General features: G+C 48.8%; 1 protein-coding gene across 1 annotated transcript; it reads right to left on the bottom strand.

Annotated features, from left to right (window-relative positions):
* Window positions 1–12984: 12984 nt before the first annotated feature.
* On the bottom strand, window positions 12985–24694 carry TXN2 (thioredoxin 2). The gene is made up of 5 exons (XM_069082064.1): window positions 24531–24694; window positions 21845–22101; window positions 20451–20574; window positions 13979–14121; window positions 12985–13616 (listed from the first exon to the last, which is right to left on the bottom strand). Exons 2-4 carry the CDS (start codon window positions 22099–22101, stop codon window positions 14005–14007), a joined length of 498 nt encoding a protein of 165 aa, XP_068938165.1. The 5' UTR covers window positions 24531–24694; the 3' UTR covers window positions 12985–13616; window positions 13979–14004.
* Between the last annotated feature and the right edge of the window lie 8 nt (window positions 24695–24702).

The raw sequence follows: 24702 nt of genomic DNA on the forward strand, positions 1-24702 counted from the left end.
GATCACTGTTATGCTAGAGTAAACTTATGTTCTTAATTGTATTGTGAAGAAGGCCATGGATGACATGAAGTGAATATTCCTACAGGTATATAGTTAGAGGTATGTCCATACATGTAGAATAATCTCATGCCTGTAGTATGGAGGGCTTAGCATGATTATCATCAGCTCATGACAAGTCTATAATAAAATAAGAGAATTTAAAAGAAAACCAAAGAACAAAGGGGGCATCTCAGTTGTGTTGAAATAGAAAAAGTATTTCTGCCTCCTTGGGGATAAAGGGAAGGAGGAGGTCTGAGGTCACTGGCCCCCGATGGAGCAGCAGGAATGAGGGGGACTCATCATAGTCATGGTATCCATAACCAAAATGGTTCCCATTTTACAGATGAGGAAAGAGCCCTACCCCACCCAAGCCAAGTGACCCCATTGATGGGGGTCTTATCTAGCACTTCAAGGTTTGCAAAATAAATGATCTCTTTTGATCCAGTGCTATTATTATTTCTTTTCTATAGCTGACAAGGTCATGAAGGGATGGTAGCATGGTGGATTTATTGAATAGACTTCAGTAATTCCTACTTCCCCCCACCCAAGCTCACAGTCTGGGGTGAGGATCATGGAAATAGAACATGTGTGGATTACATAACAGAAGTCCATTAGGATGGCATGGCTAGCTTTTTCTATGTCATGGAACTGCTATTACTGAGATTCCCATGCTTGGGCCAAGATTGAAAGGTTGGGTTCTGTAGGTCAGAGTATAACAGCAAATTTTAACACTAATTAACAGAAAGCCTTGGAATATGTGATAATATTAATTTCATATTTCATTTGGGCATGCTGATTTATAATAATCTTAAAAACTTCATCAGCTTATTTTTGTGATCCTTTTCCAGGTCATTTATCTCAAGCAATCTTAGCATAATACTATTTCAGAGTGTTTCCTCCAGGAAGAAAGGCAGAATTTGGATGATTTGTCTAAATGTTTATGCACAATTATTTCATATCCTGTTGCCAGAATGTACCTTTTTTTCCCCTTCAAATTCATACGCCTAAAAACTGGTGATTCCATCTTGATTTTAAAAGTTGTTTACATTTGTAATTGGGTTTTTTTTTGCTAATAACTTCTCAATTAGCTATCTCAGTCATTTTTCTAAAAAGCCTTTCTCATTGAGTCACTGTGGCTACTTTTAAATGGTGTGAGTTTCAGGTTTGTTCTAAGAGTGGGTTAAAACTCCATAGTTGGATACTGAAATCATGACACAGAAGCACCTTGTGATGCTTTCTCTCTTGAATGACTACCCTACTTATAACACAGAATGGAATGGTTTTTTTTTTTGGTTTTTCCCTTTGATACTGGGAAATTTGATTGGGGGTCATTTCCACAGGTGTGGGGAAATCAAGACTATTGATTAGAAAGAACAAAGTGCCTTCTGGCTCTGGGTGTATCATTGGATCTTAGCAACCCCACGAGTTAGGCAGAGCAACTACTATATAACTGTTTTATAAATGAGGAGAAAAGTGTGATGAGTCAGAGTATAAATGAGTCAGAAAAGTAACCAACAAAAGATCATAGCCTCATAATCAGTTAAACCCAAAGGGGTGGGGAGCATGGCAGTGGCATAATGCCAAAAGCATTGGAAGGAAAAGGGCACCCCCTTCCTTTTCAGAGGTAGAGGCCTATGGGTATGGAATAGTGTAGACATAAGACTGGGTTGATGTTGGTTAGGGTTTTTGAATTGCTTTTATTCTGTTTTATAAGGGACAAGTGGGGGAGGAGAAAGGATATATTTGAAAATGAAGGTGATGTAAAAACAAAATGTAGCAGTACTTTGTTTTTAATGGACTTCTAAGTCAAGAAGACCCAGATTAGAAATCCACCCCAGACACTTAAAAGTCGCATGACCCCCCAGAAAGTCATTGAATCTCTCTGCTTCAGTTTCACTAGCTAGAGAACAGAATTCACCAAACTTTAGTAAGGATCAAAAGAGATCCTTTATTTTGCAAGCCTTAAAGTGCTAGATAAGACCCCTGTTAACAGGGTCACTTGGCCTGGGTGGGGTAGGGCTCTTTCCTCATCTGTAAAATGGGAACCATTTGAATACCATGACTATGATGAGTCCCCCTCATTCCTGATGCTCCATCAGGGGCCAGTGACCTCAGACCTCCTCCTTCCCTTTCTCCCCAAGGAGGCAGCAATACTTTTTCTATTTCAACGCAACTGAGATGCTCTCTTTGTTCTATGGTTTTCTTTTAAATTCTCTTATTTTATTATAGACTTGGAGAACATCAACACGTGTGAGTGTTTCCATATATAGAGATGGGGGGGAAGGTGTGGTAAAGGACCGTATGCAGAGTCACCAAGTTTAATCTTCCTTCCCCCCTCCCATTCCCGGATATGTCCTGTGACCTTGGTCCTCCCACAGGATGCTGCATGTCCTCACTCTCGACACTCCCCCAGACCTGGAATGCTCTGCCCCCTCGCCCCTGTTTCCTGGCTTCTCTGGCTTCCTTCGAGTCTCACGTTATCCAAGAAGCCTTTCCTGATCTCCCTTAATTTCGGGGCCCTTCCTCCAAGACATGTCCAGTTTACCACATGACTATTCTGTCTGTCCGTGGCGGCCTGTTGTCTCCATCAGACCGCCAGCTCCTTGAGGGCAGGTACCATCTTTTGCCTTTCTTTCCATCCTAGGCACTTTGCACAATGCCTGGCCGCAGGGAAATGCTTAATCCGTGCTTGCTGACTGACTGATGGCACCAATCTGTGTCCCATCTGAACTTCCTTTGGCACCTCTGCATACTTTTAAAAACCTTTTCATTCATGTACTTTTTTTTTAGGGTATCTCTATCACTTCTTTCCCCAACTCCAAAAGACCTCCCTTATAATTAAGAAAGGAAATATACACATTGGCTGTGTCTAAGAATATGCCTCATCCTGCACCCCCAGTCCACCACCTCTCTGCCAAGAGGCAGGAAGCCTGTTTTGTCACCTGAAGCTGATGGATCACTGCATTGTATGGGATTCTGCAGTCTTTCCTCCTTTCGCTTCTCCACAGTGAGCGATGTCTCAGGGTTGGGGGAGGTTCAGTGCTACATCTGGTCTGGAGATCTTGGCTTCCTAATTCTTCCAGGATCTGTGTGGGTGCTCTCCATGTGGGCTCCCACAATGCCCCACCTAGTGACCAGCTTCTGGGGAGAAGCTTCTTTCCCCTAGGCCAAAATGAAAGTTAGACCAGGCTCCTTCTCAAAGTTCTTCCAGCCTGGTGGTAGGGTCAGCCTAAGCTTGTGTTCCCCATCTCCAAGGGACATCCCATGTCACTATGAGGTTTCAGAAGAAGATGGCCATTGAAGGTTAAGGGTTACATTCCTTCCTAATTAAGTATTGAGCAAAGCAAGTCTTTCTGCCCTCATCCAGCCCCAGGATCACAAGATGGGGCTTCGATTGGTGAACATGCACCCTTTCTTGCCCAGACACAATCCACTGTGACACCAGCTGTTTCCATAGCATGAGTAACCTTCACCCCTCCAACTACTCCCTTTCTGACCCAACTGTGCAGTCCAATCAACACTACTATTCCTGGAAAAGACATGTCATTCCATTGTCCTGGGACTCCTTCTGACATCATTTTCCAAACCAGTCCTCCTTGGCTGACACTGTGTTTTCTTCCCATTAGAATGCAAGCTTCTTGAGAGCAGGGGCTGTCTTTCTCGTCTACATTTCTATCCCCACCACTTGGCACAGCGCCTGGCATGTGACAAATGGCTTTTCAGTCACTGCTCCATAGAGGCTTTGTGGTTGTGATGGGATGAACGTGTCAGGATTTGCATCTGAGTGCCCTGACTAAAAGCACTGGCGGCCCTACTCATTTTGCCTCTTACTAAATATATTTCCTGCTTCTAGAACTGTCCTCAACAGATTCCAAAGGAGCAGCAGCAGCATGTTGACAAGCATCATAGTGTGATGGAGAGGTAGCCTTGGAGTCTAAGACCGGGCTTAAAATCCTATTTTTGACACATCCTGGCAGTGTGACCCTGGGCAGGTCATCTGACCCTCTCAGTTCCCCCTAGGCAACTCTCTAGGACCATAGTTGTGGATCTGCCTTTGTGAAGGGAGTTTCTACACCGAGAGTTCCATATACCCATGAAATCACAGGTCTGGACCAGAAACAGGTGGACTCCATCCTGCTGGAGTGAAGAATGTGCAGGTCCAAGTTACAGTCTGTAAGCAGAGGCAGGCAAGGGCCCTTCAGCATTGCCTTGCCATGCTATGTCCCTAGAGCGGGTGTCATGGATGGGGGAAGGACAGACCACTCTGGAGCGTGACCTCTTGCCCAGGCTGCAGTCATGTTTGCTCCTGAGGGGATCCCCATCTTGGGGAGTTACTGACATGCTCTCATCCTCTGCTTTGTCTCCCTTATTCTTGAATCAATGCCTCACTGACACCCAGAACTTTCAGGAGCTATGATTTCCTGAGTGTGGGGGCAGCTGCCTCCCCACCCCCTCCTCAGTACAGGTCACAGGCCTTCTATGCCTGGGGAGACAGTCTTCAATTTTATTTTCATATTTATTATAAACTTAGTAACCATCAAATACAAATATTCAAACACACAAATGAGAATAAAACAAGTTATTGTATACAGAAAACATAAACTTCCCTAACTTGTTTACAGTTTTGGTTTTTAATGTGTATAGTCAAAGACTGCAGAGACAAGAGAACAAGATATACAACATCTCTGAAAATGTAAATGAAAACAATCTTGAAAGACTTCTGGTCTCAGATTCACTGCAGGGACCCACATTGGGTCTGGAGGACATACGATCAAGTAAAGTGAATTCTCTCTGCTCACTAGAGATGCAGTGGCCCCTGCCAGACCGAGTCAGAGAATCTGTGTGGGAATCCTGCCTGGGTCACTTACTCTTCTGGGAGGACTTACTCTTCCGTGGAGACACAGAGCTGGGTTTTCGAGTTCAGAAATTGCCTCCGACACTTCCTACCTTTGTCATCCTGGGCAAGGACCTTAACCTCTCTCAGCCTCAATTTTCTCATCTGTAAAATGGGGCTAATAGCATCTACCTCTTAGGGTTGTTGTGAAGATCCGATGAGATAAACTTAAAGTGCCATCTAAATATTATTACAGTTATAGTAACATATGAATGCTAGCTATTATTGTTATCTATAAAATAGGGTAATTGGACCAGGTGGCCCTTAAAGTCCCTTCTAGCTCGGAATTTTTCGTTCTTTTTCTTAATCCTTGATTATTTCCCTCTATTAAAAATGTCACCAACATCATATTGTAGCCAGTTTCTATACAGCCCTGCCAGCCTTGAAGTTTTGTATTGTAAATACTTTGCCAATCTGATGGGTACTAATCAGTATCTCAGGGACAAACATACTTTCATTTCTCTGATTATTAGTTTCATCCTGATAGAATAATCTTTGTGATTGTGACTAGCTGCCTAGATTTCAAGCTAGAGACGTTCAGAGGCTCCTAATCGAAGCCCCTCATTTTAAAGATGAGAAAATCAAGGCCCAAGGACTTTCCCAAAGTCACAGTTGGTAAAGAGGCAGCTCTGGGATTCGAACCCGGATCCTTCAGTCTTTTCAAACACCACACTCCTTCCTCACCATCACCGAAAAAAGAAACTGTCCCCTAGTGGTTAAACTTTCGATGCCACACCTTTTCAAATTTAGCTTGGTTGGGCCTCAGATGACAAACGCAGTCCCTTACAAGCCTTTCCAACTTGGTGGGGATGAGCATGGTCTGGAGAACCCAGCTCTGTTGTTAGTATTCAGCAAGCACTTATTAAGGACCTACTATATACAAAACGCTGAACTAGGAGGTGGCAATACAAAGAAAAAATAGCCACGTCTTTGTGCTTGAGGAGCTTACACTCTGAAAGAGGAGGTGTGAAGACTGTGTCCAGTGATGCAAGAGAAAACAGGCAGGCCCAGGAGGAAGGCCAGAGGTTGGGGGGTGGGGGCTAATCAGGGAAGCTTCTGGAGGAGGTGACCCATGAAGTGGGCCTTGAAGGAAGAAGGGGAGGCAGAGGGGGAGGAAGGAAGAAGGGCTGTTGACAATTTGTCCAGGGAGGCCAAGATGAAAATGGGGGAGGGTAGTGGCTCCAGTGTGAAGCATGGAAGGCCTTGGATTCTGGGAGGAGGAGGTCATGCTCTAGTTTGCTGAACGAGGGGTCTTCCACAGAGGAGTGGCTTGACCATAGGGGAGGACTGGGAAGATTCTTTGGGGAGTGAGACAAAGGATGGATGAGAAGGGAGACAGACCAGAGTTAAGAAGAGGTGTGGACGGCCTGAAAGACAGTCCACCTGGCCACAGATTTGCTGCTGGATAAGAGAGAGCACACGCACAGAAGGAGTGTGAAGGGGACTGGCCCTCGGGAGAAGGTCTGTAAGGGCCTTGTGATACAGCTAGGATTCCAAACTGACATGTCAGCCTAGGTGCTGAGAAGGAAGGTGTTTTTAACTAAAAAATGCAGGCTTGGAAAGGTAGGAAGTATCAGTTCTGTAAAATGAGTTTGAGGTGGGGCACCTCAACTCCACAGGGCAGATCATCTAAGACCTGGTAGAATGAAAAAATGAATGATTGCTTGGGCGATTGCCAGCCTGAGGGTCTGATAGTGAAGACAGTGAACCAGAAGGGGCCTGGCCAGGCAAGGCCAGAAGCAGCAGACCAGGACAGACTGGTGAATTCCAACAGGAATTCCCCTAGGGTGAGATCATCCCCAACTGCTCCCAAGGTTCACATAGGTTACTGGCTCCCTAGAAGTATGCTGGGCTCCAGAACCAGGGAGTAAAGGTTGGGAGATTTCTGGGCATTGGGACCAGAGTTTCAATCAGACAGAACCATAAGGGATGGTGCGCCTCCCTTGGTTCAACCAGGATGGTTCTTATCTGGGAGCTTGGTATTTCCTAATTAGGGAGAGTTGTTGAATATATAAGTGAGACAGCTTAACCATGATCATTCTTCTGGTGTCAAGGATCTGGCACATAGTAGGTACTTAATAAATGTTTGCTGATTGATTGATTAATTAATGGAAGGCCCAGAAGACTGGAAGGAGATGAACTCATTAAAGTGCCCACCAAAATCAAGGAAGGAAACAGCTCCAATACCTCAAACCTTGAGAGAGGATTGGGCCCCCCAAGGTGCTCCTCAATTTTCCTCCACCTTCTCTTTCCCTCTCTTCTCTGACCAGGCAGGGTCAGGTTCAGGCCCAGCACCAGTCCGGCACCAGCTCAATGCTCTGCTCTATTCCTTCAAAGAGTCTGGCATGGTGACCTTGGCCTCCTCCCTGTAGCTCATGCCACAATTACTAGCTGTGGACCCCCAGCCTGCCTTGGCAAGTGAGGCTTAGGATGCTACTGAAGTTGGCAGCTGGGGCAGGATGGGGCAGGGGGACCAGACTGACACTGACTGAGGGGTTTCCTGCATGGCTGCAGAGTTCACAGCCATGTCCAGAGCTGGGGTTCCGGGAAACAGAAAGGAACCAGTCAAAACACTGCCTGGAATCTGTTTGTCCAACAGCATCCGGCCATAGCAGCAGCAGATGGACCAAAACAATATTCTTTGGGTCAGATCCAGTCCAAGGCCCCCACCTAGTCATATCAGAAGCTTCCTGAGGCATGGGGGTCATTGGGAAACCATGGGGTGGGCACTGGGTTATGGGATTTAGCAGAAGGGAATGCTGGGAAGCCAACTCCCCACCCCCACCCCATACACACAGAGAAAGAGAAGAGGAGAGAGAGAGTTAGAGAGACAGACAGAGAGAGAGATTGGTAGGATGAATGTGCTTAAATCACTAACAGCAGATCTTGACCTAGCCTCTGGCACCTTCAGAGATGGGCACGCAGTCCCTTAATAACTAGGATTCACATTCCCATGGTGCTTTAAGATTTACAAAGTGCTTCCCTCAGAGCACCCCTGAGAAGGAGTTGGTACCAGGATGATTGTCTCCATTTCACAGATGAAGAAACTGAGGGTCAGAGAGGCTACCTACTTAAACAGTGAATAACAGCAGAGTCAGGTTTCACACTTAGGTCTCCATGTTTCCAAGTCTGAGCTCTTCCTCCATTGCCATACCACCCCTTCCTGTAAGTGGGCCTACATTTGGCCAAAGACAAATCTTGAATTCAGAATCCCAATCACTTGGGACCCTTTCAGGATGGGACTCTGCCTCAGTGTCCCCAACAATGCATGTTCCCTCTCTGCTTTTGATACTCAGCTCACCTTGTGAGCAAAGCCTTCCCTTATTCCAATGTCTCACTCTGTCCTAGGATGGGGATGTTCCCAGTAGTCTCCCTGGGCACCGGAGCTAGAGGGTATTCCCAGAGCACTCTGTCCCTGTATGTGTACATCCCTTCCAGTCCTCCTGCTTGGCAGAACAACCCACCTGACCAAGGTTTGGGATCTGATGTGCCAAAGGAGGCTCAGGACCTTGTATGACCTTGGACCAGTCACCCCCATCTCTGGGCAAATGAAGGGGTTGGACTAGTTGACCTCTGAGGTCCCTTCCTGTTTAAATCCTCTGCTCTCTTCCCCTATGGCCGTGGATACCCCCGTTCAGAGAGTAAACGCAATAACTTTTAGAAATAGCCTGATTGTGTCCGGTCATCCAAAACGGAGGTCTTGCCAGAGTAAACAGATCATAGATTTGGAGCTGGAAAGAATCTAGTCTGGCCCCTTCATCATAACAAGCTCATCAGATTCTTTTCATCAGAACAATTGTAAGGCTGAATAAGGGAGAAAACAAACCTCTTCTAGATACCCCTTCCCCCCAAATCTGGACTCTAAAAGGGGCCAGCTGTTTGCCCCAAGATCTTTGGGCTAAGAGCTGGAAGGGACCTTGCTTGGGCTCCATTTAGTCCATCCTTTAGAGATGAGGACACCGAGGCCCAGAGAATGACAGGGTGCTAGCACAGGGCTGCCTCGTTCCACATGACTTATCCTTGAGACGCACAGTCCTTCCCAACAAGCCTCGGTGCACCCACCGTGTGCACGGCACTGGTCAGGCTCTGGGGATACATGCAACAATCACCAGCTACCCTTGACCTTAAGCTTCGTCTCCATCTAAGGAAGGCTGCTGCCTTTGCTTTACTCTGGCAGGGGTAGTTGTTTGTCTCTCCCGTTCTCAGAGAGGACCATGACATCAGGAAGGTGATGCCAGGACTTGCAAGTGAATTGGATTTCAATGAGGCAGGCTGTGCAGAGTCACTGGCCTCACTTTCTCCTCCAGAGCCATCTGGGTGCAGGGGCAAGACAGAGATCAGGAGGAGTGGAGATGGCCCCTGGGAGGGGCATGTCGTGTGGTGTGGAGAGCAGTGGGCATGGAGAGGGGCAGGGCAGGAGACCCTGGTGTTGCAGTTTACTAGCTGTGTGGCCCTAGGCAAGACTCGTGGCACCTCAGTTTCCTCATCTGTAATAAAGGGTTAACCCCTGCACTAACTCATAGGATGCTTGAGAGTTAAATACCAGAGAAAAAGGGAGTTGTTCAATAATAAATTTTGTTAGTGTCTGTTAGTAAAGCATGCCACTCCCTGAGTCAGGCTCACTATGCAGAGTACATTGGGCCAATCTCTGGCCCAGCCCCTTATCCCCTCCCCTCCTCAGGTAGGCATACTCCCAAGTGACCTGGGCAAACACCGGGAGGCTCCAGCAGCCAATTCATAGGGGGGCATGGACAGAATAGGATTGTCTAAACAGAATCCTGAGGTTCTCTATCCCAAGAGAAACTGAATAGCCAGACTCTCCCTTCTGGCTTGGCTTGGGCAGCACCCTTTCATACAGGCTTGTACGGGACAATAGGGGTCAGTTGTCTGCAGCTCCCTCTCTTTTCTACCTTCTCTCTGTCCTCTTCACTTCTCAGGCCTGCCTGTGGTCCCCTTAGAGACTCTTTAACCTCACTCACGGTACTAGATAGAGGTCAAAAATGGTTGTTGACCACATTCCAGTACATTCCCTCCTCTTCCTATTTTTTTTCCCAATCAGCAAAAATCTGTCTTCTCCCTTTTCCACTCCTCCACCCTCACTGAAGGAGAATATCAAGACCTCTGTTACAAATGTGTATAGTCTAACAAAACAAATTCTGCATTGATCATGTCAAAAAAAGTCTCCATGTGTGATCTCAGTCTATCGCCTGCCTCCGTATCTAGAGATGACAGACATGTTTCCTCAGGAGTTCTCTGTACTGATCAGAGCTCCTAAGTCTTTTCGAGTTGTTTTTAGGATGTTGCTGTCATCTTGTGTAAATTGTTTTCCCAATTTGATTCTGCCCACTTCACTCCCCCTCACTTCATACAGGTATTGCCAGGTTTCTTTGAAACTATCCCATCTCCATTTTTAAAAGCATAATGGTATTTCATCAGTCACATGCTGTCACCTGTTCAATCACTCCCCAGTTTGGGGGCACTACATTTTCAATCTTTTGCCGCTGCAGAAATAACTGCTATTAATGTTTGTACATCATTAGAGTTTGTTTTGCTTTGGACCCATTCTTTCCTATTTCTCTCCTCCTTCTCCCTTGCCCCATTGAGTGAAATGTATTTCTGCACCTTCTGTACCCTCCTTTGACCAGTTCAGACGAAAATGAGGTTCAGGTGTCACATACATGCTACACTCCTTCCTCTTTGTATAGATTTCTATTTGTACCCTCCAATTATGAGATAATTTCCCCATTCTGCTTCCTTCCCTCTTTTTGCAGCATCTTCTCCTTTCCCATTTCTACTAATGCAGCTAGGTGGCACGGTGCTGGGCCTCGAGTCAGGAAGACCTGAATTCAAATCCTGCCTCAACACATATTAGCCATGTGATCCTGGGCAAGTCACAACCTATTTGCCTCAGTTTCCTTAACTGTAAAATTGGGAATGGTAACAGCACCTCCCTCCCACGGTTGTTGTGAGAACCAAATGAAATAATATTTGTAAAGTACATGGTCACTGCTAATAGTTGTTACCTTCCCATTCTTCTTTGAAGATTAAGACATAACAGAAATACTCCCCAACTCTGTATCTAGTCTACATTTTCCACATGATCAAAGTTCTGAAGGGGATACATGTAGCTTTATGATTGTTCCATCACGTTTCTTTCAACTTCAGTATTAGCGCTTACCCACAGTTCTGGTCTTTTCTTCGGGAATGTTTGAAAATCCTCTATTTCATTAAAGGTGTGTTCCTCTCATCTCCTAGCACATCCCTACCCCCATTCCCCGAAACAGGATTATACCCAGTTTCACTAGTTCTTGGTTGTAAGACTATATCCTTGGCCTTCTGGAATATCATGTTCCAAGCTCACCGCTCCTTTACAACGGTCCCTGCTAAACTGTAATCCTGACAAGATTCTCAGAATTTTAATTCATTCTTTCTGGTCGCTTGTGGTATTTTTCCTTTGATCCAGAAACTCTGGATTTTGGCTCTACTGGTCTTAGTTTTCATTTTGGGGTTTCAGGAAGTGACCAATGGATTCTATCTACATTGAACTGATTCTAAGAGATCTGGGCAGTTTTACAATTTCCTACAATATGGTTTCTAGGCTATTTTTTGGTGAGGACCGAGGTAATCTACTCATCTTTTAATGATCTCTCCTTCATTGTTTCTAAGTCAATATTTTTGCTATGAGATACTTTTTCTATTTTTTTTTTCCTCAGCTTTTTGACTTTGGCATTTCTTGTTGCTTTAAGTCACTAGCTTCTATTTGGTCCACCCAAATTTTCAAAAAGTGTGTTGCTCGGGCAAGGTTTTGTAACTCAAAGATGTTAATTTCCTTTTTAAATCTTTTTTCCATAGCTCTCATTTCTTTTCTTTTTTCCTCCAGCATCTTCATTTCTCTTCTACTGATGTTTTATTTCAGGTTCTCAGGGACAGCTCAAGCTGCAGACTTACAAGTTTTCAGTGATCTTAAAGTGGTCTGACCCAAAGCACAATTTGATTTCTGCCCTCTTGGTCTGTTTTGCGACTTCCTGATCTGGGTTTAGGTCTGGCCAACACATCTGTGGGCTTGCCCCATTTGGTGATTCAAAGTACTGCTGCACTCTGTCACCTAGAAAACTCCTGGTTCAGAGGGACAGAACTATAGGCTCCTTCATGGCCTGGGATCCTTTGCCCTGGTCATTCCCCTACAGGCTTAAGACTGGGCTAGAAGCTAGAGCTGACCTTGCTCCTCTTCCAGCGTCTATGCAACACAGCTTCTGCTGGCTTTTCCCCTCCCTAAACTTTCTATACTGTAGTTCTCTCTAGAGGTTCCATGATGACCCTAGAATCTTAACAGCCATTTGCAAACCATTTAGAGCATGCGCCCCCCCCCCCCCCATTCTATGGTGTCCCTTAGGTAAAAATTAGACTTGGGCACACAATTTTCAGTTACATTCTTGGCACCACAGTTTACAGGATCATAGATCTAGAGCTGATAGAAACCTTAGAGATTCAAGTCCAACCCCCTCACTTTACACGAGGAAACTGAAGCAGACAGAAGTGAAGTGACTCGTCCAGGGTCACCCAGGTGGCATCTGAGGCAGGATCCAAGGTCAGGTCTGACTCCAAGGCCAATACTATTATGAACTGTTACAGTTCCCACCCATAAGCAACTAAAATAAAAACCACCTGTAACTCAGTCAAGGGTGAACATCAGATAAGCAGGCAAGTGGAATGGAAAGTACCTCACAGAGATCCTGCCCCTGTCACTCCCTACTTCTATGACCACGGGCCAATCTCTTCAGGGAGCTGGCTAATTCATGTCTCTTCCTGGTCTCGGTCTGTGATATTCTGGGCTGCAGCAGCAGCAGCCCAATGCTCTGAGAATAAGTGCTCTCCATTACTAGAAGCCAGCTTCACTGGAGGGCAGCAGGGGCCCCCCAAGTAAGTCTGTCTGCCCTGGAAGGGGTCCCTCGTGAGGTTCACTGCAAGGCCAGATAGATCTCATTAGAGAACCTCCCAAGGCGGGAGGGGAAGGGATGGCGACCAACAAACCGAGATAGAAAGCAAGGCCATTGGTGGTGGGCTTGTCTCGATTTAATGAAGGAAGCAGAGAGGGGGAAAAGAAGGGGTGGGGGGATGCTGCATACTTTTGTAAACAAGGCAGGAAACCAACCAGATAAGGAAACAAAGACTAGAGGCCAGCCCAAGAAAGGGTTAAAGTGGATCGCTCCAAAAGGATGCAAAGTGTTTCTGCTGCTTAGCCCTAGTTTTATTTGTTTGATTAGTCCACAGTCACACCTCCCGCTCATAAAGCTGGAGGACTCTGATGCTAAGGCAGGGCTTTAGGGCTCATCCAGCCTAAAGAGCTTTACAGAGCTCCTCCCCTCCTCCCCAGGGCCAGCTCCTGCTCTCACCCCCTTGTAGTGAGTTGGAAAGGAAAGGGGAAGCGAGGGGAGTCTCTCATAGATGCTGATGGTCACTAGGAAATTTCAGGGTGTACCACGGGGTCTGTTCTTCACAGAGGTAGGTAGAAGTGATCAGTAAAGCTCTCTTTATTACAGACCTACAAAAAAATGAGAGAACTCCTCATACATATACATGTATGTACATATACATATGTATGTATAACTCTCTCTTTTCTTTTACAAAACAGCATCAGAGGAGAAAATGTGGCAAGTAGGTCAGGCACAGGGTCACAGAGCCTCTGTAATAAAGCACAAGGATAAAAATTTCACAGTCAAAACAGGGTGACCCTACTATTAAGCAGTCCTGCTGAAACCGGTCCCTCTCCAGTCTCCTCTGGGGCCTAGGTTAGGGTGGGCTTGGTGGTAGGGATCAAGCACGGGAGATCGACAACACTCCAAGCCCCCATCCCCAGCCCTCTCTCCCATGGTCAGCAGAAGCACCACTTCCCTAAGGACCAGCCCTCTGAAGTCACATCACTGGGAAATGCTCTTGGTTCCCAAGTTTAGAGATGAAGAACCCTTCCCCAGAAAGATGCAGGATGGGCCAAGGAGGGGCTAGACAGGTAGGGACTGGAAAGGACTAGAGTTCTTCTAGGAGGACCTCAGGGGAACAGAAGCAGGCCCAGCTCAGCAGCCAATAAGCTTCTTGAGGAAAGCCTCCAGCTGGTCTTCATCTTTGATGCCCACAAACTTGTCCACCACGTCCCCATTCTTGATGGCCAGCACAGTTGGCACAGCAGAAACCTGGAAGGGGTGGGGGCAAGGGGGGATAGAGGAGATGACATTATTTCAAGGCCAGAGAATGCCTGCTGATTCCTAGTCTGGGGGGCTAAGAGTGCTATGGGGTGGAGAGTGCTGGGGCTCTCTAGGACAGCAATGCTCAAGGCTACCACCAGGGCTGGAACAGAATGAGGTTCCTTCCTTTGAGAAGTGCCACTGGGGCAAGAACATCTCTGAGCTCTGGGGTTTCCCCAGTGGAAAAATACTTTCCATTCAAACTCCCAGGATTTACCCTTCCCCCTGAAAAAACCACATTCTGACTCATCACCCAGTGGTTTGGCCAAAGGCATAGCAGAGATGAAAATAACTCCCACTACAAAAAATAGCTGCAGGATGGGGGATGGGGGAGAGAATGCAGACAGGGCTCAAAGACCTTGGTGCAGTACTTGACTGAGTTTTCTTGATGTTCTGTAGGCTGTATAATGTGAGGTCAGAGTGACAGAAGTAGAGATCATCACTGGGAACCAAAACAGACCCTAGAATTCAAAGCTGGATGAGGAATCCATAGAAAAGTCTTCCCAAATCCTGGGTGTTAGAGGAGCGAGGAAAAGGAAGATTCAGTGAGGCTCCTTGGGAACGGAGAAGAACGGCCATACAGAAATGACCCAGGCAAGGCTTTCATTGAGATGGTGCGCCTGGTCCCACACAGCTGCCTAGGTGGTGGCGTGGCCCAGAGCAGCACCCCTGGCCCTGTCACTTACTAGCTACACGACCCTCTATAAATCCCTGTACCTTCCTGAGCTTCAGGTGACTCATCTGTAAAACGGAGACAACACTGTCACCTCCTAACTCACTAGGTTGTTATGAAGATCCAAATAATGCCTTGGCCAGCGGCGGCGTGCTACACATTCTCAAGCTATTACTGTGAGATCCATAAGGTAGCTACAAGAGACACAAACCTGCCTTTCTGGAGCCTGCATGCTGAAGAACAAAAGGCCCAACGGGAACGTTTGCTTTCCCTCACACATGTAGTAGGTGCGAAGTAAGCAGATGAGTTAAATACCTTAGGAGTTAGACATTCAGGCGAACGGTGCCCTTCCAAACCATCTGCTAGACCTATGTGTGCCCTGGACCCTTGGGCGGTCAGGCTGAAGAAAAGGCCTGTGGAGCCCTGCTCAGAATAAATACTGAGGCACACAAAGGAAACCAGTGATGCTGAACTAGTCATCAAAATATTTTAAAAACAGCTTCATGCAGTTCAGGTAAAGAACTCAGCTGTGAGCTGCTGGAGGGCAAGGACTATGAGATTTTATCTCTGTATATACCCAGCGTCTGCTCCAATGCCGCCTTTCACATAGTGGGAATTTTAATGTTTCAAGGAGGCTCTGTGATCACTTCATGAAGGTGACACAGCTGAAGTCTGGGGCCTCCTCCTCCTCCAAGGCAGCCCATGAACCGTATGTAAAAATCAGCCTCATTACAGTCATCCCTCTTTTCTGACCCAGGGCTGTAATCAGCTGGATTCCCACTTTCCCCAACAAACCTGTGATACCTAGTAATCCCTCAAAAGGCAAAGACTGGAGCCTACCAAGGGTATTCCAAAGAATGCGCTTCAAGCTTAGGAGCATGGTCCTTACAATCTCAGAAATGACCTTGGTCAACCCAGAGGAGGCCCCAAACTGAACAACGGTAACCTTGGTGAGATAAGGGAAAACACTCGTTTCTATGCCTAAATCCTAGCACGTTTATTCAACAATATCACCTCGGTGTCCTGTGATTTGCCCAGTTTTATAAAAAACCACAGGACAAGGTGCGTTTGGTTGGGAAAGTTTTTAGACTACTCATGTTCAGGAAAGCCCCCCAAAGCCCCATGATTGTTTGTGAGGTACCTGAATGATGGAATATGGCCCAACTGTTGGGCAGAAAGACATCCCAAACAGCCATCGCCCAGGACAGGCTGAGGCCTTGAGCCTACTCTTTGGCTGGGACAACTTTTGCCTAATCCTTTGAAACATGGCTAACTCTACTTCTTACACATTAACTGAAAGCAATCCCAAAATACAGAGGAGGCAGCTGAGACTAGCCAAGTCTTCGAGGAGGGAGGGCCTGAAACCCCAAAGAGCTGGGGGGAGCACAAAGGCTCTGAAGTCCCAGGCAGTGTTGGCCATCCTCAGGCCCCCAACCCCACCCCTCTGCTGTTTCCATTCTAGGCTTCACAGAGCTCTCCCAAGCACATGATTGGGTGGGTGGGCACTTAAAGTGCCAAGAAGGCTGCACGTGCCCCACCCCTCTTCCCTGCACAACCAATGACCAAAAAAGGCTGCAGATGCTGATCCAGGGAGACATGTCTCAAGCTTGGTTCTCAGTGGGCTCACTGGCTTGCTCTTGGGCACCCTCTAGTGGTAGTCTGAGGCAGTCAATGACCTCTCCCCCAGCTCCTCCTGGAGAAGGGACCACAAGGGCTGAAGACCCAAGTCCTTCCAAAGAGGAGATCCTGTGATTTATAGTCAAACGTGAGGATGGTGACCACCTCCAGGGTATCCAGAAGATGACGGGGCGGGGGTCCTGGGGATGGCCCTGTGCCTTTGTCATGACATGATCTCCTCTGCCCCTTCTTGGGGCCTCGGTTTCCTATGTGAAGAGCTAAGATTCTGCGTCCTAAGGCTCCAGGAACACGGGACTGGTCGATGGAAGGCGCCGCTTCATATAACCTCACTGTACGGCTAGTAACCAGCAGGAGTGGGAATCGAATTCAGGCCCTCCGGCCTCCAAGGCCAGGCTTCCATCTCTGATAGTCTCCATTCCAATCCAGGTCTGGAGCTAGTCATTTCCCTGCTCACTGGCATCTGAAGGAAAAACTGACTAGACACGATCCTTCAATCTACTCTGTCACTCGGGTGGGAAAGCTCTCGCCTGAAATGCCAGGTGGGGACGCTGGCAGAACCCAATCGTTCACATTCCCCGGGCACTGAGATCACTTAAAACAGACCAAGGCCGAGAAAATCTATAACTCAGAATTTTGTGGAAATGAATGCTGAAAACTAAAAAGAAATAAGTAAATAAAAATTAATGACAAACCCAGCCCAAGACCTGATTAACTGCAGGGAGAGGAGACCACTGAGCCTGGAGGAAGAAGATGCAAGCTCAGAGCCCAGCCTCTCCCGCCTGCTTAGTCACCCTAGCCCAGATTCGGCTTCCTCAGCCAATCAGTCTTTCCCAGACTACTCCACAGGTGATGAGCATCATGGGGCAGCATGTTTGCTCTAGGAAGTGATGAAATGTCAACCACTAGTGCTCTACACTTAGCCCTTAATGAGACTTCCCTGCAACTGGGTTCAGGGGTCAGCCCTGTCCTGCTGCCCTGGGCACAGAGCTCTAACTGCAGCCCTGCGGGGTGTACCCACCCATCCCGAGTGCTCTAATACAGACCCTAGCTAGAGCTGAATTAGCACAAGAACACAGAAGCAGCATCCGACTGAAAGCAAGGTCTGAGATCAACATGGGGTCCTTGCAGAGCAATGAGTGGGAAGTAGAACACTAAATCTCATGTCTTTTCCAAACGAACAGCTGCATGTACTTTATCAACACCCTTGGAACAGGAGGGCTCGTAGGAATTACTACAACTGAGAAAAGGCCAGTCCCCTGCAATCCCACCTCTGTTCTCTCTCCTGCTTGAGGCTCTCTGCTGAGAAGAGAAGGCAGTGCCGGGTAGCACTTCCGGGACTTTAAAAAAGTGGCTGCAGCCCCCTCATCCCTGCATGGGCCCTGCCCTGCTCAGGATGGCCCCAAAGCTTCCACCACAGCTTCCTCTGCAGGACTGGGCTCCACTCTGGGTAAGGGGCAGAACAGGGAGACCCATCCAAACCCTGCGCATCTGGCTCACAATCCCTAGATCCAGAGGGACCAGAGGCATCCTGGTATAATGGAGAGGGGGCTAAGAGAAACCCAGCATCAAGCGCTGGTGGGCAAGTCCTTCACCTACCAGAGATCTCAAGTTTCCTATTCTGGAAAATGGGACCAATCCCTGGGCTCTCTCCACCTAAGATGGCGATGACAAATGTTCTTGTGACACTTAGGGGCTTGGGAAGCAGGAGCCACAGCTAGCACTCTCTTCCACAGGGAGGAGGAGCAGAGGCTTTCCACAGTCACAACACAAACTTCAGAAGAAACCATGATGGCCCGGGCCAGTGCCTGGCCTTGTGGAGAGAGGTCCCAGAAGTCCTATGTCAGCAGCTTTGGGCTGTGTGAGCCCGGGCAGCCCCCAACACGCTCTAACACTCACAGTCAGAGCTGAGCTGCCAGATGGCCTTGTGAAGGGAGTATGCCCTGTCCAGTGATCCCTACACCGACATCACAAAAAGTATGTGTGTGGGGTGGCGAGGAAGGAGTGTGGGGACTGGGAGATTTCTCTTTTCTGATGATCTATGATGAGAAAACAAGTCTGGGCTTTGGATCAACCCTTTTAAGACGATCCTAAGTAGTTAGTCTATGTTGGGTAAAAGGAAGGCTTTGAACAGCTCAAAGCTTGAAGGTAAGGAGAAGTTTGGGAACGATCAGGATCTTAAATCTGCCTGCAGCCCAGGTTCTCTCTGCTCCTATCTCTAGTTGGCCACCAGCCACAACAGAGTCCTGTTGAGTTGGGAAAGGCAATTTCACCAATTCCAAAACCAAGGGAAGTGGAGGGAGAGGGCAAAGGGCAGGACAACAGGAATAACAAAGAGAAAAGAAGTTGTTGCTTTATTCAGAGAAAATATGAGAAAGGGACTGGTTCTGGAAGCAAGAAACACTTGAGGGATGTGGGCTATGTGTAGTCAGGACAGCCTGGAGCCCAGGGGGCATGCTGAAACACAAGGCAAAGAATGTATGCACATTCCAAAGCTTGGAGGGGGCCTCCCTCCCCTCTGCTCTGCCCTCCCCCCCCAATCTGCTGAGGATTGTGAAATCTGAAGTTGGGCAGTTGGCCAGGGCTACATCAATTGTGGGGGCAGGGGAGTGGGCTTTGGTCTCAGAGAATAAATGAATGTATCTGAGGATGGGGGGAGGGGGAGGAGGGAAGATCTAGGAGAGTCTGTGGAAATGCACCTAAATCCCAGAAATCAAGGAACTCTGCTTAACATGTTAATCATGCATCTCAGCCTGGTCTGAGAGGGAGGAACCAGGAGCAATGGGCAGTTATGGGGAAAGCCGATTTCAGTTCAGCTGAAGGAAGACCTTCCTAATGACCAGAAATGAACCCTCACGTCTAAGAGGCTTCTCTGAATGGCATTAAGTTTCCCTCTGTGAGATCAGGAAGAAGCTGGGGGCACCAACTGTCAGAGATGTGGTGCAATGGATAGTCAGTCTCAGAGATGGGACAACCTGAACTCTTGGGTAAGCCCTTAAGCTGTGAATTCTGCAACTCTCTAAGGCTGTAAATCTCAAAGAAGGTGCCAACCTAGACTGGCAGAGGGCGTTTACTTGTGCAAGGGTTCTCTACCTCAGTGAAATCATAGATCTGGACTCTATTTCTTCCAATGCCAAAATCACATGATTTTCAGAAAGCTTTGGGTCTGTGAGCTGAGATTCATCTCATTTCACCAGAAAAAGGGAAGATAAAAGACTGAGCAGGGAGGGAGAGAGGAATCAAGAAGGATCCTTCTGCTGGATGTGGGATCTCAGCCATCTGCCCTGAACAAACCACCAGGCTGAAGCTCGGGGACTCAGATCCCCCGGCTTGTTGCTTCCCCCTATACTGATCACTGCCCCAGGCCTACCCACAGTCCCTCCACAGCCCAGTGGAGACACACAGACTATCATGGGATAGCTCCCCCAGGACCCTGAGGCTCCTGGTGGGCTCCTTGACTGTGCAGGGGGCAATGGTCGTCTGAATCTCTGCCGCTCCAGGGGGCATTTGGGGAGATCTGTCTCTGGGGATCAATGAATGGTCTTTACAAAATGATACAAGATTTTGTTCAGAGAAGTGGCAGGAAGAGTGAGTGGTGTGCGTACTCTTTTATCCAACCCTTCCAAGGAAGCCCTGAAACATCTCAGAAGGGCATCCTCCTGAAGGGAGGTCATGAGAGAGGGACATGTCCGAGGCTCTCAGAGTTAGAGCTGCTGCAGCTCCCAGAGGCCAGCTCATCCACTCCTTTCTCAGAGCAGTTTTAGGCCTTCACAAAGGTCAGTCTAGAAAGGTTTGACACAGTGGCCCTGATGCCTAAAGCAAGAACACCAAGAACCTCAAAGCCTCTAACTGGTATTTCTGTCCAGGGCAGGGGGATGAAGCCAGACCACCCACCCCACCCCGCAGTGCAGGGGAGCTGGAGGGTCTGGGTGTTGGGCTTCCAGGGTCACTGCTGGCACCCGTTTCATACCTCATACTCAATGGCGAGGTCTGTGTTGTCGTCAATGTCCACCTTGGCCATCAGCACCTTTCCCTCCTGCTTTGCCACCATTTTCTCTAACCGCGGCCCCAAGATCTTGCAGGGGCCACACCACCTCAAGAAGGGGAGGAAAGGAAGCATCTCTGTCAGACATGGCTGGTCTCACTCTCCCTGCTTCTACTGCTTTGAGGGAGGGTTGTGGTGACCAGGGGCAGGCAGGCTTATTGGGATGTGACAGGGATGAAAAAATAAAAAATTCTCCATGGAGCCTTTGAAAAAGAGGTGTCTAAAATGAGATAAGGAAAACCCAGCAACAAGTCTCAGCTTCAAGGAATCCTCAGTGGATCTCCATTTAAATACATCTCTCTCATGAGAGAATGTTTGTCCTGGGAAGCAGGACCAGAATTTTACCAGGAAAGGTGCCTGGGCTGACTGCTAGAAGGTGATGACTAAGCCTTGGCCTCTGATCGGGAATGAACAGGGCTCCTCAAGAGCTGGCTTTACCTTTCTCAGTTTACCTCCAACACCGGGAGAGAGGCTAGGTTCAGTTAGTGAGCCCCAAGCAGCACAAGATGCATAAAAAAGGAAGCAATTGCTGTGGTCCAAGAGCTCTAAGTTCCCCATCACTGGCAGTGGCCTGGGGTAGCTGAGGAAGAGGGCTGGGGGAAAAGGCCTCTCACCAAACACAACCCTTCCTCTGGGGATGGCTTATTACAGCTTCTGCAAACCACCGTCTCACCTCCAAGCACTCATCAAGCCCTGGGATTCAGGGACTTCAATCAAAGAACCCTCAGAGCCCAATCCCGAAAAAATGAGGAAGAGAGTGAGTCAGAGAACAAAACTGAAAGAGAATGGCAGAGATGAAGACTCCAGGAGGCCTCCCAGGTTCTAAATCATGAGCACTTCCAAATCTCACTAAGAGGGGTCTAATGGACTCCCCATCAGCTGACTGCAGCCAGGGATCATAAAGAAATCAGGCCAGGCTTTGAAGGGAGCCAGGGGTGCTTTAAATGCAAAAAAAAAAAAAAAAAAAAAAAACCAAACAAGCAAACACATGACCAACATCTTGCCAAGGCCATTTCCATCTAGAGTCCAACCACTGAGAAGGCGCTGATGAATTTTCACAGGTGTCTCCCAGCTCTGGAGAGCTACAACTGAGGAGTATGGAAGGCTTATCTGTAAGGTTATCAAACTGTTTAGAAACCCAGGAGGCCAAACACTGCCCTCTAATGGTACTCTGGACACACTTTTTTAAAATCACATTTATTCAAACAGCATAATTCTGGAAAGCATTCCAGAGGCAGGGCCCTGGAAACATGGCAGAACTCAGGGGACCGTGGATTTAGCACTCCAAGACCCCACCCTCCGCACATGCCCACACTCACTGTGCATGGAAATCCACAACTACTGGTGTCTCACTGTTGACAACTCTGTCCTGAAAGTCGGGCCCATCCTGGACGTTAAAGGTAATGTTGGAGATCTTGGTGGTAGAGAATGTCCGGGGCAAACTGGGTGCAGCAGCGGGTCTAGCAGGGCTGCCCTGGGCTAGAACCTCAGGAGGAAAAGGCACCCAGCGACATTGAGGGAGCTTCCTGGAGAAGACAGGGGCCAGGAATCTCCTGAGGACCATACGCTGGGCCATCTACAAGGAGGAAAAACAGAGAGAACGGGGAGTCTGTGAAAGCGGTCAATTGAGGTGAAACAAGGCTGCCAAAAACAACAAAGGGAAACAGAGAGGAAGCCTACTGGAGGGGTCCAAATACAAGGCAGGGGGACACCCAAAGAGGAGGAGAGGGAAAAGGAAAGAAGGATGAACAGCAGAAGGAAGAGCAAAATTAGAAGGCAAATGAAAACAGGCAGGGTATAAGGAAGAACTAAGAGACAGGAGGAAAGGTGCAGTCTGGGCTGAAGTTGTGGCTTCAGCATGACCTGGCTTTGTGACCTTGGTCAGACTTTGCTCATCTGTAGAATGAGGGGGTCAGAAGGACTGCTGAGGTCCCTATGAGAGGGAGAGCTCAACTCCCAAAACCCAGAGATTAGCCAGGTGCCTCCTATGCATCAGCTCTGCTGGGCCTAGGTACAAAAGAAGAGCCAACACACCCAGCACCTTCCTTTGAGAAGCTTGGTCCACTGGGAGGGCGCAAGAATCAGCAATAAGAGGCAGGGACGGCAAACGTCCCATCTGGACGAGGGAGAAATCCACAAAGTGCCCTAGACCAGTGTAAGGAGACCCTGGGATGGGGGGCCTGGGAGGGACCGTCAGGGGTCATCCATCCCAACTTCCTTTGTACAGCCAAGGGCACGGAAGCCCAGATGGAGAAATGCCTGACCTAGGTCAGATACAATCAACTGATCCACAAATATTATTAAGCACCTATGTGCAGACCTTGACAGGGCAGAAGAACATGAAGGAGTGCAAGGAATTTACATTCTGAAGGGGGAATCCAAGTAAGAGAAAACACACAGGGCATAAATATCAAGTTAACAGGCACAAATACATACAGAGCAGTGTGGGAAGGAGGGCACGGGCAGCTGGGGGGGGGGGGGGGGGGGGGGCCTCGGGGGGGGGGGGGGGGGGGGGCAGGGAAGGCTTCCTGCAGAAGACGGTGCTGGAACTCTGGCCTCAAAGGAAAGGGAGTCTGTGAAGTGGGGAGATAAAGGCATGCATTCCAGGCAGGCCCAGGCAAAGGCATGGAGGGAGGAGATGGGACAGAGAGAAGGTCAGGCCCATCTGGCTGGCATGTCTATAGCACTTTAAGGTTCTTTACATATTTGTTACCTCATTGTAACAAATGTTTCCACATTTGTTACCTCATAACAACCCTGGGAGGGAGGTGCTCTGATTATCTCCCCCATTCTGCAGTTGAGGAAACTGAGGCAAAGAGGTAAGTGATGGCCAGGATCACACAGCTAGAAATTGCTTTCCTAACTCCAAGTCCTGCACTACCCACTGTAACCAAATCACACTGGGGTTTAGAAGCTAAAGGGCTTATATTCTGTCTCGGAGGCAAGAAGAAGATACCAGAACAGCTGATAGGGAATCGCGGTCTGATTTATGCCAAAGAAAAGTTACTTTGGCAGCCTTGTGTAGGATGGACTGGAGAGGCAGGACTGTGGTAATGACCCTGGGCAGAGGTGATGAAGGCTTGGACCAAGGTGGAAGCAGAGGGAGTGGGGAGAAGGGGTCGGAGGGGAGAGACATTTTAGAGGCTAAAAAACAGCGGGATATGGCACTGGGGCATACAGGTCACAGGAGACTCGAACACAAATCTCCCTCCAACATAAGGACGCTTTTCCCTTTACAGAGGCAGGTGAGAGAGCTTGAGAACCCTGTGTAAATCCTGGCTCTTCCATCTGTGGGGATGGAGGGACGGGGCTTCGGTCAGGTGTCTGAGGTCCCCCGACCTCTAAAAGTCTGAAGCCACCCCTACACAGCGGATCTTGTTTTTTAAAACCAATGTGATTGAGCTGGCTTCTTTGCAATCCTTCACGCTTCATTTAAAAAGCGCAATTCCGAGAAGAGGCCCGAGGACCCAGAGAGCCCCGGACAAAAGAGTGGGGAGATCAAATGGAGCGGGCTCCCCGCAAAGGCCGTTGGATTTAGGACTAGAAGGAGCTCGAGGCCTCGGCTGGATTCTTTTACAGACGTGGAAACTGAGGCACGTCTCCCCACGGAGCGCCGGGGCTGCGGAGATGCCTTAGGCAAGCTTGGAGGGCGGGAGGGGCGCTTAAGGCTGGAGGCTGGGGGGCGGGGCGGGGGCTATCAGGCTAATTAAGAGATCGGCCCGGCCCAGAGCCTGGCACGTGGAAGGCCCGCATCAGTGCCTGCCGGGCAGCGGGAACGCAAGCAGGGGTTAGATGGGCACGGCGTTGAATGCCGAGCTCAGGGGTCCGCACCGATCCACGGCAGGCACGTGAGCAGGGACAGCGTGACCCCGGGGAACCAGAGCTCCGGGGCCTGGCAGAACGCGGGGCCTGGGGAAGGAAGGGGGCCGCCAGGGCGGGCGGATCCGGGAGGAAGCTGGACGCCACCCCCAGCCCCCCCGGGGATTCCCCACGCGCGCCTCCTACCTCCCTGCGGCGCGAGCGCGGCCACGAGCCCGAGTGAGCGGGGGCACCCCGGCCGTCCGGCCCTCTCCTCTGCCTTCGCCTCCGCCTCCGCCCCCTGAGGCCCGGCCCGGCCTGGCCCTGCCCTCCCGTCCGTCAAGGGCACGGCGAGCGTCACTTCCGTTCCGGGGTCGAG

This window comes from Petaurus breviceps, unplaced genomic scaffold (assembly GCF_028583685.1).
Source record: "Petaurus breviceps papuanus isolate PSGF00001 unplaced genomic scaffold, PetGlider_PUasm1.0 156, whole genome shotgun sequence".
NCBI classification, from domain to species: Eukaryota; Metazoa; Chordata; class Mammalia; order Diprotodontia; family Petauridae; genus Petaurus; species Petaurus breviceps.